Source organism: Rhinatrema bivittatum, chromosome 16, assembly GCF_901001135.1.
Source record: "Rhinatrema bivittatum chromosome 16, aRhiBiv1.1, whole genome shotgun sequence".
Taxonomy (NCBI): domain Eukaryota; kingdom Metazoa; phylum Chordata; class Amphibia; order Gymnophiona; family Rhinatrematidae; genus Rhinatrema; species Rhinatrema bivittatum.
The window spans coordinates 62,488,203-62,503,793 of record NC_042630.1 but is presented as its reverse complement, the minus strand read 5'-3'; the positions used below and the strand labels follow the sequence as shown (position 1 = coordinate 62,503,793).

At 49.1% G+C, this 15,591-nt stretch overlaps 1 protein-coding gene across 1 annotated transcript in view; it reads left to right on the top strand.

Moving 5' to 3' along the window:
* Positions 1-3,887, top strand: part of LOC115077772 (vomeronasal type-2 receptor 26-like) — a 146,115-nt gene extending 142,228 nt beyond the window's left edge. The window contains exon 5 of the mRNA XM_029580057.1: positions 2,992-3,887. Coding sequence (XP_029435917.1) covers positions 2,992-3,887 — 896 coding nt within the window. The remainder of the gene's footprint in view (positions 1-2,991) is intronic.
* The last annotated feature ends 11,704 nt before the right edge of the window (positions 3,888-15,591 follow it).

The following is a 15,591-nucleotide window of genomic DNA, read 5'->3' as shown; positions in this document are numbered from 1 at the left end:
AAAACAAATTATTGCTTTGATTATGCTCAAATGAGAAGAATTTCATTGTACATTGAGTGCTTTCAAGAAAGTATAAATATTTCAGAGTAGTTCTTATTTTCTTTTTTCTCTCTTCTTTTGGAGAGTTGTTATTGTAGACACTCATATTTTGTAAATGACAGTGTTGTGTCATGATTTTGAAAAATTTAATAAAGTTTAAATAAAAAAAAAAGGAAATGATCAGAGAGCTTAAAGAACAGAGCCATCTTTTCAGAACAGGTTGATGCAGCCTTGGTTTTTAGGGCTGTTCAGCTTGGAGAAGAGATGGCTGAGGAGGGATATGATAGAGGACTTTAAGATCATGAGAGGTCTTGAACGAGTAGATGTGACTCGGTTATTTACACTTTCGAATAATAGAAGGACTAGGGGGCATTCCATGAAGTTAGCAAGTAGCACATTTAAGACTAATCAGAGAAAATTCTTTTTCACTCAATGCACAATAAAGCTCTGGAATTTGTTGCCAGAGGATGTGGTTAGTGTAGTTAGTGTAGCTGGGTTCAAAAAAGGTTTGGATAAGTTCTTGGAGGAGAAGTCCATTAATGGCTATTAATCAATTAGGGAATAGCCACTGCTATTAATTGCATCAGTAGCATGGGTTCTTCCTAGTGTTTGGGTAATTGCCAGGTTCTTGTGGCCTGGTTTTGGCCTCTGTTGGAAACAGGATGCTGGGCTCGATGGACCCTTGGTCTGACCCAGCATGGCAATTTCTTATGTTCTTATGTTCTTATCTCTGTGCATGCATTGCTAAAAACGACTTTCAGTTCTCTTGTTTGCAAATCCTTAGTATGATCTCAGGAAGTCACTTAGATTTCCCCCATAATTCCTAAGGTAAACATATGCAGTTAATAAAATGTTGTGAAATATTGTGGCTTCTGAAAATCCCAAATATGTATATGTGATTGACTTGTACACACAACTGCTAACTATGCTTTTGAAAAACAATCCATAATGGACATTTCTCAGCCTTTAGCAGAATATTTAAGAAAGTTAGCCATGTCTTATCCAAATATCTTATGCTACATTACAGCCACAACCAAGAAAGATAAGTTGCTGATGTCAACATAACTTTACCCAGCTAAAACATGAACTCCTGAATATAAACCTCCACTATCTACAAGTAGGTTGGGCTAGCTGTGTTCAGCAACTAGTGATGAAAAGCAGCTCTAACAAACTAACATGTTTTCCCTCTCCTAACCTTGCTCATGAAGTGGACATTATTTTGATTGGAAAGCAATAGCTGCCAACTAAAACTGCTGCTAATTTTACTACTAGTATTTATCATTTATAAATTGCTCCTAGACATATGTCTGGATTGGCCACTGTTGGAAACAGGATGCTGGGCTTGATGGACACTTGGTCTGACCCGGTATGGCATGTTCTTATGTTCTACGTACCACTGTACAGATAATCCAAGACATAGTCCCTGTTCAGAGAGGTTTACAATCAAAGCACTGGAAAATAAATTACATAAAAGAGTCAATGGGAAGTTTATTTATCACAAAGAAGTAGATAGGATTTAAAAGCAGCCTTAAGAGGTTTGTTTTCACACCAGGTTTGATTGTGGTCAGAGAGAGAGCATTACTGAACCAACTCAAGGGGGCAGATTTTAAAAAAGTACACCCACGCATTCTTTTGTTCGCACGACCAGCACAAACAAAAGTATGCCAGATTTTAATAGATATGCGCGTAGCCGCACATATCTTTTAAAATCCGGGGTTGGCGTGCGCAAGGCTTCGCAAAATCGGCAGCCTGCGCGCCGAGCCGTGCAGCCTGCCTCCGTTCCCTCCGAGGCCGCTCCGAAATCAGAGCGGCCTCGGAGGGAATTTTCCTTCCACCTCCCCCCACCTTCCCCTCCCTTCCCCTCCCTAACCCACCCCCCCGGCCCTAACTAATTCCCCCCCTACCTTTATTCCAAAAGTTATGCCTGCCTGAGGCAGGTGTAACTTGTGCGCGCCGGGCCGGCTGCCGGCGCACCATGTTCCGGTCCGGGGGCTGGTTCTGAGGCCGTGGCCATGCCCCTGGACCGGAACCACGCCAGCGGCCCTGCCTCAGAATGCCCCGATGATGCGCGGGCCGTGACACGCCCTCGACACCCCCCAGGAAAGCCCCGGGACATACGCATGTCCTGGGGCTTTGCGCGCGCCGGCAGCCTATGCAACATAGGCTTGGCGCACGCAGGGGGAGCTTGGGGCAGGTTTTTGGGGGGTACGCACGTATCTTACATGCATACCCCTTTGAAAACCTGCCCCAAGGTGTCTAATCCAGGCATATGATGCAGCAAGGTAGAATGCACTGAGGCAGGAAATGATGATGGAGGAGGGAGCTACAGATAAGAGTAAATTACCTGATAAATTGAGATCAAAAGAAAGGGTGTAAGGAAGAAATGGTAAGAAGAGCTGCAGAATGAATGCATTTGAAGGAAAAAATGGAAGTTTAAACTATCGGCTGAAGCAGAGGGAGAACTAATGTAGTGACTTGCAATGAGGGGATACATAGACATAGTAAGACTGAAAGAAAATAAGCTGTTTGGCTACATTTTGATTAGATTGCAATGGAGAAAGTTAGTTCAATGTATTTATTTATTTATTTAACAGTTTTATATACCGAAATTCTTGTAAAAAGTTACAAATGAGAGGCCCAATAAGATCAAGTTGCAACAATTTAAAAGGGAGGTGTTAAGTGAGTGGATAAGTAATGTGGTAGCATAATCAGAGTGAAAGAGACAGATTATAACAATGAAATTAGGCATCTAACTGAATCTATGAGGAGAAATTGTCATCTTGGGGATCTAGACATTTAAATCCAGAATTAGGTGGATTGATCTTTTTGAATATTGGTTCCAAAATATTTTGATTGTCAAATCCTATTGTCATTCAAACACTGCAATATTCTTAAATGTTTGAGAAATGCATTGAGTGTTCAAACTTAAGGACATATTTTTTTCCTTAACAGATATGGACAGCTGTTCCAGATGCCCAGAGGATCAATGGCCCAATAAGGATAGAACTTCTTGTGTCCCAAAAGTAATTCAGTATTTGATCTATGATGAACCTTTGGGGATAGCTTTGACATTCTTCAGCATTTTCTTCTTCCTTATCACTGCTGCTGTTCTGGGAATCTTCATTAATTATCGGGACACTCCTATAGTGAGAGCAAACAATCGGGACCTCAGTTATATTCTCCTTTTCTCTCTCATGTTCTGCTTCCTCTGCTCCTTGTTATTCATTGGCCGTCCTGATCAGGTGACCTGCATACTCAGACAGACTGCCTTTGGGATTATCTTCTCCATCTGTCTCTCCTCCATACTGGCAAAAACAATCATTGTGGTCATAGCCTTCCAAGCTACCAGACCAGGAAGCAAGCTCCAGAAATGGTTGGGTTCCAGGGTCTCAAACTATATTGTCCTTTCCTGTTCCTTTCTTCAAGTTGTTGTGTGCCTTGTCTGGTTGACCACTGCTCCCCCATTCCCATATCTTAACATGCAAGCAGAATTTGGAACAATACTATTGGAATGTAATGAAGGGTCAATAATTTCATTTTATTGTGTCTTGGGTTATCTGGGGCTTCTGGCTGGTATCAGCTTCATAATAGCTTTTCTAGGAAGAAATCTACCTGAAGGCTTCAATGAGGCCAAGTACATCACCTTCAGCATGGTGGTGTTCTGCAGTGTTTGGGTGTCCTTCATCCCTACCTACCTGAGCACCAGGGGCAAGTACATGGTGGTGGTGGAGATATTTGCTATCCTATCCTCTAGTGCTGGACTCTTGGGCTGTATCTTTATACCCAAGTGCTACATTATTATAGTGAGGCCTGATAGAAATCACAGAAAGTACCTGACAAGCAACTAAAATTATTAATACTTCTGAGAATTATGGCAAAGTTAATTCTGTGACAATCTAAAGTTTTGTAATTATGAATTCCCTTGAAATTTCATTAATTTCAAGAGATTTTAAAACAATAACATGAAGAATATACATATAGGTGGAGAAAGGAGAATAATACTTGTGTCACAGCTTGTGTATTCTTCTAGTACCCAAACACTCAAAAGAGGCAATCTTCAAATTGCCTATCAGGTGCAAAGTTTGCTTTACTTTATATTAATAGACCTTATATCTAATATTCAAGGTCAAGGATTTCAAATACTTTCATTCTTGAAAATGGTGTTGGGTAAACTTTCTCATGGATTTTGCAACTGCTTTGAATGTGAATAAAGTTTCTGTGGAAAAAAAAATACCTTGCATACACCTGAAAATACCTGCGTTATTTTCCAATCCTGCAACAAACACATTTCATGAAGTGGAATAAGTGTGGACAATCATATTAAAGATGAATCATCTTCTAGTTATAATCACCAATCCCAAGAATTAAAGTCAGAAATCATCATCATCGTTTATATCAAGCTTTACATGGTATAGAGCACAAAGCATGTTAGAACTGAATGGGACTTTATACTACATGCAGAGTACATCTGTAAATGGAATTCAGTTACAATTCACAGGCAATAGATATTATAGATACAAATCAATTATAAATGCAAACATAATACAGGATGAATATAGTATATGTTGAAAGTAAATATTAAGGGGTAGATTTTAAAAGACTTACGCATGTAAACCCAGAGTTTTACGCACACCAGGACAATTTTCAAAGGCCAACCACGTGCGTAAACCCCCAGCACGTGTATAAGTCCCAGGGTTGGTGAAAGGGGCAGTCCAGGAAGTGGGGCGGTCTGGGGGTGAGGCAGGGTGGGGCTAGAGGCACCTGGCACAGCGGCCATTTTCCATTGTGCCAGGAAGATCACGTGCCAGCAGAGTGCCAGCGCATAACTTGTGCCTGCTCGAAGCAGGCGCAAAAGGTAAGACAACGCATTTGAGGGGTTTAGGATAGGGATAGGGGAAAGGCAGGATAGGGGAAGGGGAAGGGAGATCAGATTAGACATTTGGGAAGTTCCTTCCTAGTCTACTCCTTAATTGGAGCGGACTGGGAGGGAACTGGGGAAGGCCCTGATGCGTCGCCATGTGTAACAACGAAAATCCTCCCCTCCTTGTATGTGCTGAGCTGGCATTTCATAACATGCATGCGCCAGTACGCGCATATTAGAAAATCATGCGCCTATGTCCGCGCGCCGGGTAGTGCGCACACATAGACGTGCATGCAGAATCTTTTAAAATCTACCCCAAAGCTCTTTGATTGAATGAGAGTCTGCAAGCAAAAGTTATGTTAGCTGTTATAGACATAAAGGAATCTGAGTCAAGTACATTTGAGGGATTTGATGTGGAGCTTACTTGGTGGGAGGAGGTAGTAATTAGTAGGGATGTGAATCATTTTTTGACGATTTAAAACAATCAGATATATTTTAAATCGTCAAAAATCTTTAGAGCTGCGATACAATAACAATTCCCCAGATTTATCGTCAAAAAATCATAAATCGGGGGAGGGGGAGGGCGGGAAAACCGGCACACCAAAACAACCCTAAAACCCACCCCGACCCTTTAAAATAAATCCCCCACCCTCCCGAAACCCCCCAAAATGTTTTAAATTACCTGGGGTCCAGTGGGGGGGGGGGGGGGGGTCCTGGCGTGATCTCCCGCTCTCGGGCCACGGTTGCGTTAAAAGAAATGGCGCCGGTGGCCCTTTGCCCTTACCATATGACAGGGCAAAGGTAGCGCCGGCGCCATTTTGGTTCCTGTCACCCGACGTCACGAATGCAGGAGATCGCTCCCGGACCCCTGCTGGACCCCCAGGGACTTTTGGCCAGCTTGGGGGGGCGTCCTGACCCCCACAAGACTTGCCAAAAGTCCAGCGGGGGTCCAGGAGCGACCTCCTGCATGCGGGCCGTAATGCCAATATTCAAAATGGTGCCGGCGCTACTTTTTGTTGCGGTCCTGGGTCGGCCCCGGCAGCGCCGCCTACCTCGCCGGGCGTCCGGTCCCGCTCTGCCCTTCCCGGGCCTCCAGGGACCCTTGCCGCCGCTACCCCGCCGCTGACACACCTTGCCCGGGCCTGTACCTCCTTCAGCCGCCCCGCTCCGGCGGAGCAGCCGGCGTCTCGCCGTGGCTGGCTCCGCCCCCTGGGCGCACGCGCGCGTCCCGGCTGCATATTTAAAGGGCCAAGCGCGGGGGAACTTGGTTCCTCCCTCGGTTGATGTCAGAGGCTGCAGGGCTACTTAAGCCCTGCAGTCCCTGCTCTCAGGGCCTTGCAACGAGGTTCCCAGGTGTTCCTGTCTCCAGTTGCTGCGTTCCGGTGTCGTCTGATCTCCGCTTGGCTTTTGACCTTGGATTGGCTTCTGGTTTCCTCTGGCTCCTGACCCTGGACTGCCTTACGGCGACTCTCTGGCTTTCGACTCTGGACTGGCTTACGACGACTCTCTGGCTTTCGACTCTGGACTGGCTTACGGTGACTCTCTGGCTTAAGACCCCGGACTGGCGTACGGTGATCCCTTGGCTCCTGGCTCTGGACTGGCAAGCGACGATTCTCTGGCGCTCGACTTTGGACTCTGTCTGACTCGGCCCCCGCGGGCCCTCCTAAGTCCCAGCGGCCGGGTTCCTACGGGCTGCTCCTGGGGGGACTCCGGCTTCCAGGGTGAATCTCCTAAGTCCCAGCGGCCGGACTCCTACGAGCTCCTCTCGGGGGAGGATCGGCTTCCAGGGCGAAGATCTTCACACCACCGCGCCAGTTCCACCGTCCCCTTCTTCCTTGCCAAAGCCCTTGGTCGCATAGGGCTCTTCGTGGTACCTTCCGCCAGCCATCCTCGGGCCTGTATCTGCCGCCTCCCGGTCGGAACCACTGCTGCGAACCTTGACTGCAGTCCTTCCATCGGTTCCAATCTGCCCAAGGGTCCACGAAGTCAACAGATTGCAAGGCCATGGACCCGGCGTACCTTGCTGGACTCAAGGCCATTCCGGGCATAGCCCAGAAGCTACAGCAGCAGCAGATCTGCCTCGACACCTTGATGTCGACTGTTCAACGCCTGGCGGATCGCGTGGAGGGGGCTTCTGCAGCCGCCTCTGTGGCATCTTCGTCTCAGGCCAGTATGGGTTCCACCGCCCCTGTACAGATGCCTGCACCAGGCCGGTACTCAGGAGATCCGAAGTCGTGCCGAGGATTTCTCAATCAATGCTATATCCGTTTTGACCTGCTGCCCGTGCAATTTCCTACGGATCAAATCAAGACGACGTATATCATTTCCCTCCTTGATGGAAAACCTTTGGCCTGGGCTTCGTCCCTCTGGGAGCGTCAGGACTTCCGACTGAACAACCTAGTGCAGTTTGTCAAGTCTTTTCGGAGAGTCTTTGATGAACCGTCTCGCGCCTCCACAGCCGCCTCGGAACTGCTCCAGCTGAGACAGGGGAACCGGCCTCTGGAAGAATACGCGATGGAGTTCCAGACCCTCGCCTCTGAGTTGGCCTGGGGTGAAGACAGTCTGCATGGAATTTTCCTGGAAGGACTTTCACCACGGCTCCAGGACGAACTTGCGGCTCGGGACCTTCCTGACGATCTTCAAGATTTGATTGAGCTGGCCGGGCGAGTCGATCGACGCATCCAGCGTCGCTTCCGTGAGCGAAGACCCACGCCGGGACAGACCAGTCGCAGGACCACTACGCCCCGTACCCGACCTTCCCCGCCTGCTGCCGCGACTGCCTCGGCAGAAGAGCCCATGCAATTGGGAAGGGGTCCCCTGTCTTCTGAAGAGATGAGACGCCGTCGCACCCAAGGACTGTGTCTCTACTGCGGGGGCAAGGGACATTTCCTGGCCCGCTGTACCGAGCGTCCGGGAAACGCCCGAACCTAGAGTCTAGCGGGGAGTTGACTCTAGGCAATGTTTCACCCAACTCCCCATGTACCGTACCGGTACAACTTTGTCTGCCTGAGGGAGGATTTGACACCTTAGCCCTGCTAGACTCTGGGTCCGGGGGGAATTTTATCCTCCAAGAACTGGTGCAGCAGCTCCAGCTCGAGGTCCTGCCTCAGGAACCGCCCGTGCGTGTCTCTTCTATCCAGGGGATTCCACTTCTGGGTACCATCGCTACTCGCACAAGTCCTTTGAAGCTTCAGGTCGGAGCCCTGCATAGGGAGGAGATATCCTTTCTCATTCTTGAAAAGTCTATCCACCCAGTTGTCCTGGGTCTACCCTGGCTCAGGGAACACTCGCCAGTGATCAATTGGGCCTCGCTTCAGATTACCTCCTGGGGTTCGGCGTGTTTCCATCATTGCCTTCCCGCTCGTCCTTTGCAAACGCTACCTCTCCTCACGACCCCCTTGACGGTTCCACCACAGTATCACGACTTCAGGGACATCTTTTCCAAGGAAAAAGCCGAATTACTCCCGGAGCACCGACCCTTTGATTGCGCTATCAATCTGCTGCCAGGGACCACTCCACCCCGTGGGAGGGTCTACCCACTGTCTCTGCCAGAGACTCAGGCTATGTCTGCCTATATAAAGGAGAACTTGGAGCGGGGTTTCATCAGACCATCTAACTCCCCAGCTGGGGCCGGGTTCTTTTTTGTAGGGAAGAAGGACGGGTCCCTTCGCCCCTGTATCGATTACCGGGGTCTGAACCAAATCCCTCGTTGTGACCGCTACCCATTGCCCTTGATATCGGAGCTCCTGGATCGCCTGCAAGGGGCCCGAGTGTTCACCAAGCTGGACCTCAGAGGGGTGTACAATCTCGTACGGATCCGCCCGGGAGATGAGTGGAAGACCGCTTTTAACACCAGGGACGGTCACTACGAGTACCTTGTCATGCCATTTGGCCTCTGCAACGCCCCGGCAGTGTTCCAAAATCTGATGAACGAGGTCCTTCGTGACCTCTTATATACCTCGGTCATTGTGTATCTGGACGACGTCTTGATATATTCCCAAGACCTAGCGACGCACCGTCAACACGTACGTCAAGTTCTGCGGAAACAACGGGAGAACCGGTTGTATGCCAAACTGGAGAAGTGCCAATTTGAACAAGAATCACTGCCTTTCCTGGGCTACATCGTCTCCTCTACTGGCTTCTGCATGGACCCAGATAAAGTAACCGCCATCAAGAACTGGCCGCAACCCTTAGGAGTGAAAGCGATCCAGCGCTTTTTAGGCTTCGCCAATTTCTACCGCCAGTTTATTCCGCACTACTCCAGTCTGGTGGCTCCCCTGACAGCCCTCACTCGTAAGGGTGCGGATCCGCGAAGGTGGCCTCCCACCGCTGTACAGGCCTTCCAGGATCTCAAGGAGGCCTTTCTGCAGGACACTTGTCTCCGCCATCCTGATCCTCAGCGCCAGTTCATTATAGAGGTGGATGCTTCAAACATAGCGGTGGGGGCTGTGCTGCTCCAGACCGCCAAGAATGGCAAGTCCTGGCCATGCTCTTACTTCTCCCGCAAGTTTTCGCCCGCAGAGAGAAATTACGGCATTGGCGACAAAGAATTGCTGGCCATTAAGTTAGCCTTCGAGGAGTGGCGCCAGTGGCTGGAGGGAGCTCAGCATCCAATCATAGCTTACACAGACCACAAAAATCTGGAATACCTGTCCTGCGCCCAGAGGCTCAATCCCCGGCAGGAACGCTGGTCTCTTTTTTTTAGTAGATTCAACTTCTCTCTTCATTACCGACCCGCGGCCAAGAACATTAGGGCTGATGCCCTCTCTCGCGCCACGGAAGTTGAGGATGATTTGGAAGCTCCCCAATACATTTTGGACCCGGCCAAGGTTAAACTGGTGGCCACAGACCTAGGACCAGCTGGGAAGACGGTAGTTCCAGCTCGTTCGAGAAGGAGGGTCCTAGCATGGGCGTACGACTCTCTGACGGCTGGTCACCCAGGTATTGCCCGGACTCTTGAGCTTCTAACAGAGTTCTATTCGTGGCCACGGGTCAAGGAGGATGTCCGGCACTACGTCCAATCGTGTCCCACGTGCGCACAGCAGAAACCACTACCGGGCCGTCCCTGGGGCCTGCTCCAGCCGCTTCCCATTCCCACAGAACCATGGTCACACATTTCCACAGATTTTATCGTGGAACTGCCTCCGTCAGAGGGTAAAACCGTAATTTGGGTCACGGTTGACCGGTTTTCAAAAATGGCCCACTTTGTGCCTCTTGCCAAGCTGCCCATGGCTCCAGAACTGGCCGACCTATTCGTCCATCATATTTTTCGATTACATGGACTGCCCTCGCACATTACCTCAGACCGGGGGCCCCAATTCACAGCCAAATACTGGAGGGCACTGTGTAGGAAATTCGGGATCCAATTGGATTTCACCACAGCATTTCACCCTTAGAGCAACGGACAAGTGGAACGGACTAACCACACCCTGAAAACCTTCCTTCGAGCCTTTGTTGGAGACCTCCAAGATTATTGGGTCTCTCTCATACCATGGGCCGAGTTTTCTTATAATCACCACAAACACTCCGCTACGTTACAACCTCCCTTCCAGATGGTCTATGGGAGGGTTCCCAAGCCTCCGCTACCATTATCTCTACAGGTGTCTTCTCCAGCGGCGCAACTGACGGCCAACCAGCTCCGCCACCTCTGGCACACCACCCAGGAGAAACTTAGTAGGACCGCAGCCCGCTTCAAGCAGTACGCGGATCGGTCTCGACGGGCCGCTCCGGTCTTCTTACCCGGATCTAGAGTGTGGTTGAGTACCAAACACCTTCAATTGCGGACTCCCTCCATGAGATTGGCGCCTCGTTATATTGGACCCTTCCCGGTGGCCGAAAGTATTGGGGCAGTGTCCTATAGGCTACGACTGCCTTCGACCCTCAAGATCCATGATGTCTTCCATGTGTCTTTACTGAAGCCACTGGTTCTCTCCTGATTTCGGGCTCCTCCGCCAGAGCCCACGGATATCTCATCAGACCAGGGAGCGACATACACAGTGAAAGAAGTGTTGGATGTCCGTTGTCGCCGCCATCGGTGGGAATACCTTCTGTCGTGGGAGGGATATTGCCCAGAAGAAAATTCCTGGGAACCCTCTTCCCATATCCTGGATAAGGACCTTCTTCGCCAGTTCCATTCCAGGCACCCGGACAAGCCGCGGCCTCCCGGGAGGGGGCGTAGGAGGGGGGGTACTGTTGCGGTCCCGGGTCAGCCCCGGGAGCGCCGCCTACCTCGCCAGGCGTCCGGTCCCGCTCTGCCCTTCCCGGGCCTCCAGGGACCCTTGCCGCCGCTTCCCCACCGCTGGCGCACGTCGCCCGGGCCTGTACCTCCTTCAGCCACCCCGCTCCCGCTCCGGCGGAGCAGCTGACGTCTCGCCACGGCTGGCTCCGCCCCTAGGCGCACGCGCGCGTCCCGGCTGCATATTTAAAGGGCCAAGCGCGGGGGAACTTGGTTCCTCCCTCGGTTGACGTCAGAGGCTGCAGGGCTACTTAAGCCCTGCAGTCCCTGCTCTCAGGGCCTTGCAACGAGGTTCCCAGGTGTTCCTGTCTCCAGTTACTGCGTTCCGGTGTCGTCTGATCTCCGCTTGGCTTTTGACCTTGGATTGGCTTCTGGTTTCCTCTGGCTCCTGACCCTGGACTGGCTTATGGCGACTCTCTGGCTTTCGACTCTGGACTGGCTTACGACGACTCTCTGGCTTTCGACTCTGGACTGGCTTACGGTGACTCTCTGGCTTACGACCCCGGACTGGCGTATGGTGATCCCTTGGCTCCTGGCTCTGGACTGGCAAGCGACGATTCTCTGGCGCTCGACTTTGGACTCCGTCTGACTCGGCCCCCGCGGGCCCTCCTAAGTCCCAGCGGCCGGGTTCCTACGGGCTCCTCCTGGGGGGACTCTGGCTTCCAGGGTGAATCTCCTAAGTCCCAGCGGCCGGACTCCTACGAGCTCCTCTCGGGGGAGGATCGGCTTCCAGGGCGAAGATCTTCACACCACCGCGCCAGTTCCACCGTCCCCTTCTTCCTTGCCAAAGCCCTTGGTCGCATAGGGCTCTTCGTGGTACCTTCCGCCAGCCATCCACGGGTCTGTATCTGCCGCCTCCCGGTCGGAACCACTGCTGCGAACCTTGACTGCAGTCCTTCCATCGGTTCCAATCGGCCCAAGGGTCCACGAAGTCAACACTTTTGCCCTCAATATGTCGACATAGTGAGGGCAAAATGGCGCCGGCCGTATTTCCAATATTCAAAATGGCACCGGCGCTACTTTTGCCCTCACTATGTCGACATAGTGAGGGCAAAATGGCGCCGGCCGTATTGCCAGTATTCAAAATGGCGCCGGCGCCATTTTTGCACAGCAATGTGCGCACAGGTTAGTGCTTGTTCTGCAAATTTTAAGCTGATGAAGGAAAAAGCCTTATTCCCCCAATCCCCCAATCAGGGCCAGCGCAAGGGTATTAGGCATCCTAGGTGAACTTTCTGCCTTGCATCCACCCCCCTCGCATTGCGCTGCCCCCCTCCCGTCGCGCTGCCCCCTTTCCAAACTATTGTTGTCCTCTCTGTCCCATGGCTCAGTGACGATTTCTACCCTCCCCCCCCCAAGCAGAGGAAGCATTGGCTCAGGCAGCTACTCTGCTTCCCTCGTGGATCTGGTGGGTGGGGTGCGGACCGCGGGGTGTTACAGGTCTCTTCTTCCCAGTACCCTGCTGCAATGCTCCTGTTCCACTCTTCCTCGAGTGTGCATGCAGCAGATAGCACGAGCTTCCCTGCTGCGTCTGTGCACTCGATTACAAGCAGCCTTCTGTTTGTGGTGAGAGAGGAGGGCGGCCGACTCGCCAACAGAAGTGAAGAATTTGCGGGGGAAGTGACTCGCCAAGAGAAAAGAAGCCTTTGAGCCGGTAGTGGCAGATCTGACCTGCCCTCTAGTCTCCAAAACCATCAACTCTAATAAAGAAAAGAAAAAGCCATGGTACACCCCAGAACTTAAACACTTAAAGCGGGAGCTTAGAAACAAAGAACTAATCTGGTGAAAAAACCCAACCATTGCTAACATCTCAGCCTTCAAAACCATCATGCACCAATACAGGATCTCCATTCTTCAGACTAAGAGAGATTTTTATTCTCAAAATATACACCACTTCATTTATGACCCAAAAGCCCTTTTCTCATTGGTCTCATCCCTCACCAAACCTCCCACTACCGCTATTCCGGATGAAAAAGCTGTGAACAAAGCTGAGGAACTGGCCATCTTCTTCAAGGAAAAAATATCCAACCTCCTGAACCCACTTCCTTCGAACCAGCATCCTCCCTAGAGGTGGAAAACGTCCTCAAGAAACTTAAACCAACTTCCCACCCTCTCGATTCGATCCTTGCTAATCTTCTCATTGCATGCTCCAAAGTTATTGCTAAACTAATCGCTCAAATCATCAATGCCTCCCTAATTCAGGGCTTAGTGCCAACCCCACTCAAACTCGCCATTCTGAAACCTCTTCTAAAAAAAACTAATCTCTCTCCTGAAAACCTAGCTAACTTTCGGCCAATAGCAAATCTCCCTTTTATAGCTAAAATTCTTGAAAGAATAGTAAATCATCAACTATCTGAATTCTTAAATGACAATAACATTCTCGCCTCTTTACAATTTGGATTCCGTAAAGACCGAAGCACTGAGTCTCTACTAATTTCTCTAACTGACAACATTCTTTTCAACCTAGAGAAAAAACAACCATGCCTTCTCATCCTCCTTGATTTATCAGCTGCATGCGACACTGTAAACCATGAGTTGCTCCTTGACATACTAGCAGAGATTGGAATCAAAAACACCGCCCTCAATTGTTTAAATCTTTCCTACAAGACAGGTTTTATAAAGTCAAGATTAACAATAAGGAATCACAGCCTATCAATTCCACTCTAGGCGTTCTTCAAGGATCCTTCTTATCTCCGACTTTATTCAACATTTACTTGCTCCCCCTTTGTCACCTACTATCTAATCTGAATCTTACCCACTACTTATACGCAGACGACGTCCAGATACTCATCCCAATTACCAAATCACTGCAAGAAACCCTTCATTTTTGGAATTCTTGTTTTATTTCCATATCCAATCTCCTTGCTGACCTTTGCCTAATTCTCAATACCAACAAAACTGAATTCCTCCTCATCACCCAAGATGGCAACTACCAACTCTCTCTCACCTTATGACTTCACCTTCTTTTTCTCCCCTTGTCAGAAACTTAGGAGTCATTATGGATAACCAACTTAATTTCAAAAACTTCATCAGTAACACTGTGAGAGAATGCTTCTTCAAACTTCAAGTTTTAAAAAGACTCAGACCCCTACTTCACCCCCATGATTTTAGATCAGTTCTGCAAGCAATCATATTTTCAAAGATTGATTACTGCAATGCCCTTTAAATTGGTCTCCCAGCGATTTCCCTTAAACCTCTACAAATGCTACAAAATGCCACAGCCAGGATTCTAACAAAAGCAAACAGAAGGGACCACATCACTCCAATTTTAAAAAATCTCCACTAGCTCCCTATAAAATAAAGAATCCTCTACAAAACTTGTTCAATCATCCACAAATCCATCTACAAAACCTCCCCTCTTGACCTCAGGATCCCTTTACAGTTGTATTCATCCTCCCGTCCGTTGAGAGCTGCCCAAAGAGGCTCTCTAAAAACCCCTCCAATCAAAACATTTTCAAATAAAAGAGCCTTCTCCACAGCCGGCCCAAACCATTGGAACTCTCTCCCTTCAGACCTTAGGCTCGAACAATGCCCAATTACCTTCAAAAAAAGACTCAAGACTTGGCTTTTCACCCTAGCCTACGCCTAACTTTGACTTTAATCTTTCCTACCCACCCTGGTCAATTCATTATGTCTCCCACTGCTTAACAACCACAGATGCAATAACAAATCACTCAAGCCAAAGAATGTTCGCTTGTTACATGTTTGATTACTAATCTCTTGTATTTTTTGTTTTCTGTTATTTAAATGAACTATTTCATATTAAGTTAAATGAGTTACATCCCAGTTCTCCTTTTCCCTGTTCTCTGTAAGACTCACATTCAGTCATTTCAATTGTTGTATGTAAACCGAAGTGTTTAGTAACTCTGTCACTAGAACCTCGGTATATAAAAGTGTTAAATAAATAAAAAAAATAGTCGAGTCGGGTGAGGACGGACGGGTCGCTGAAATATTCTGCCAGCTGCCACTGCAGCGGCTGTCTCTTCTCGGCATGTCTGTCGCCCCAATTAATTTATTTGCACCGTGACCGTCACAATGCTGGCTGGCCTTGCTGCCGCAGCTGTTGCCCCTGGGACCCTGGCGCCCTAGGCAGCTGCCTAGTTCGCTTAGTGCTTTCGCCAGCCCTGCCCCCAATACAGAGAGGTGCACTGGCTTAACTCATGTTTTCTTAGTGCTGGAAATTTAACTCATAGATTAAAGTTTCCAGGACTAATATTAATTTATAGTGTCGAGGCTTATTGTCAGTATTTTAGGCACAGGAAACATGTTTTGTGAACACAAATCATGCTTTCTGTCCATAAAATAATGATTTATGCAAATTAAAAGAAAGGACATTTGTGTTCTATATACACAGGCTGTGATCCTGATAGCTGTGTAAAGCAGACCTGCTGTGTGGGGGGATAGGAGTGTATGTATGACTGTCAATGTATGGGTGTGAGTGGGTGACTGTGTGGAGGGA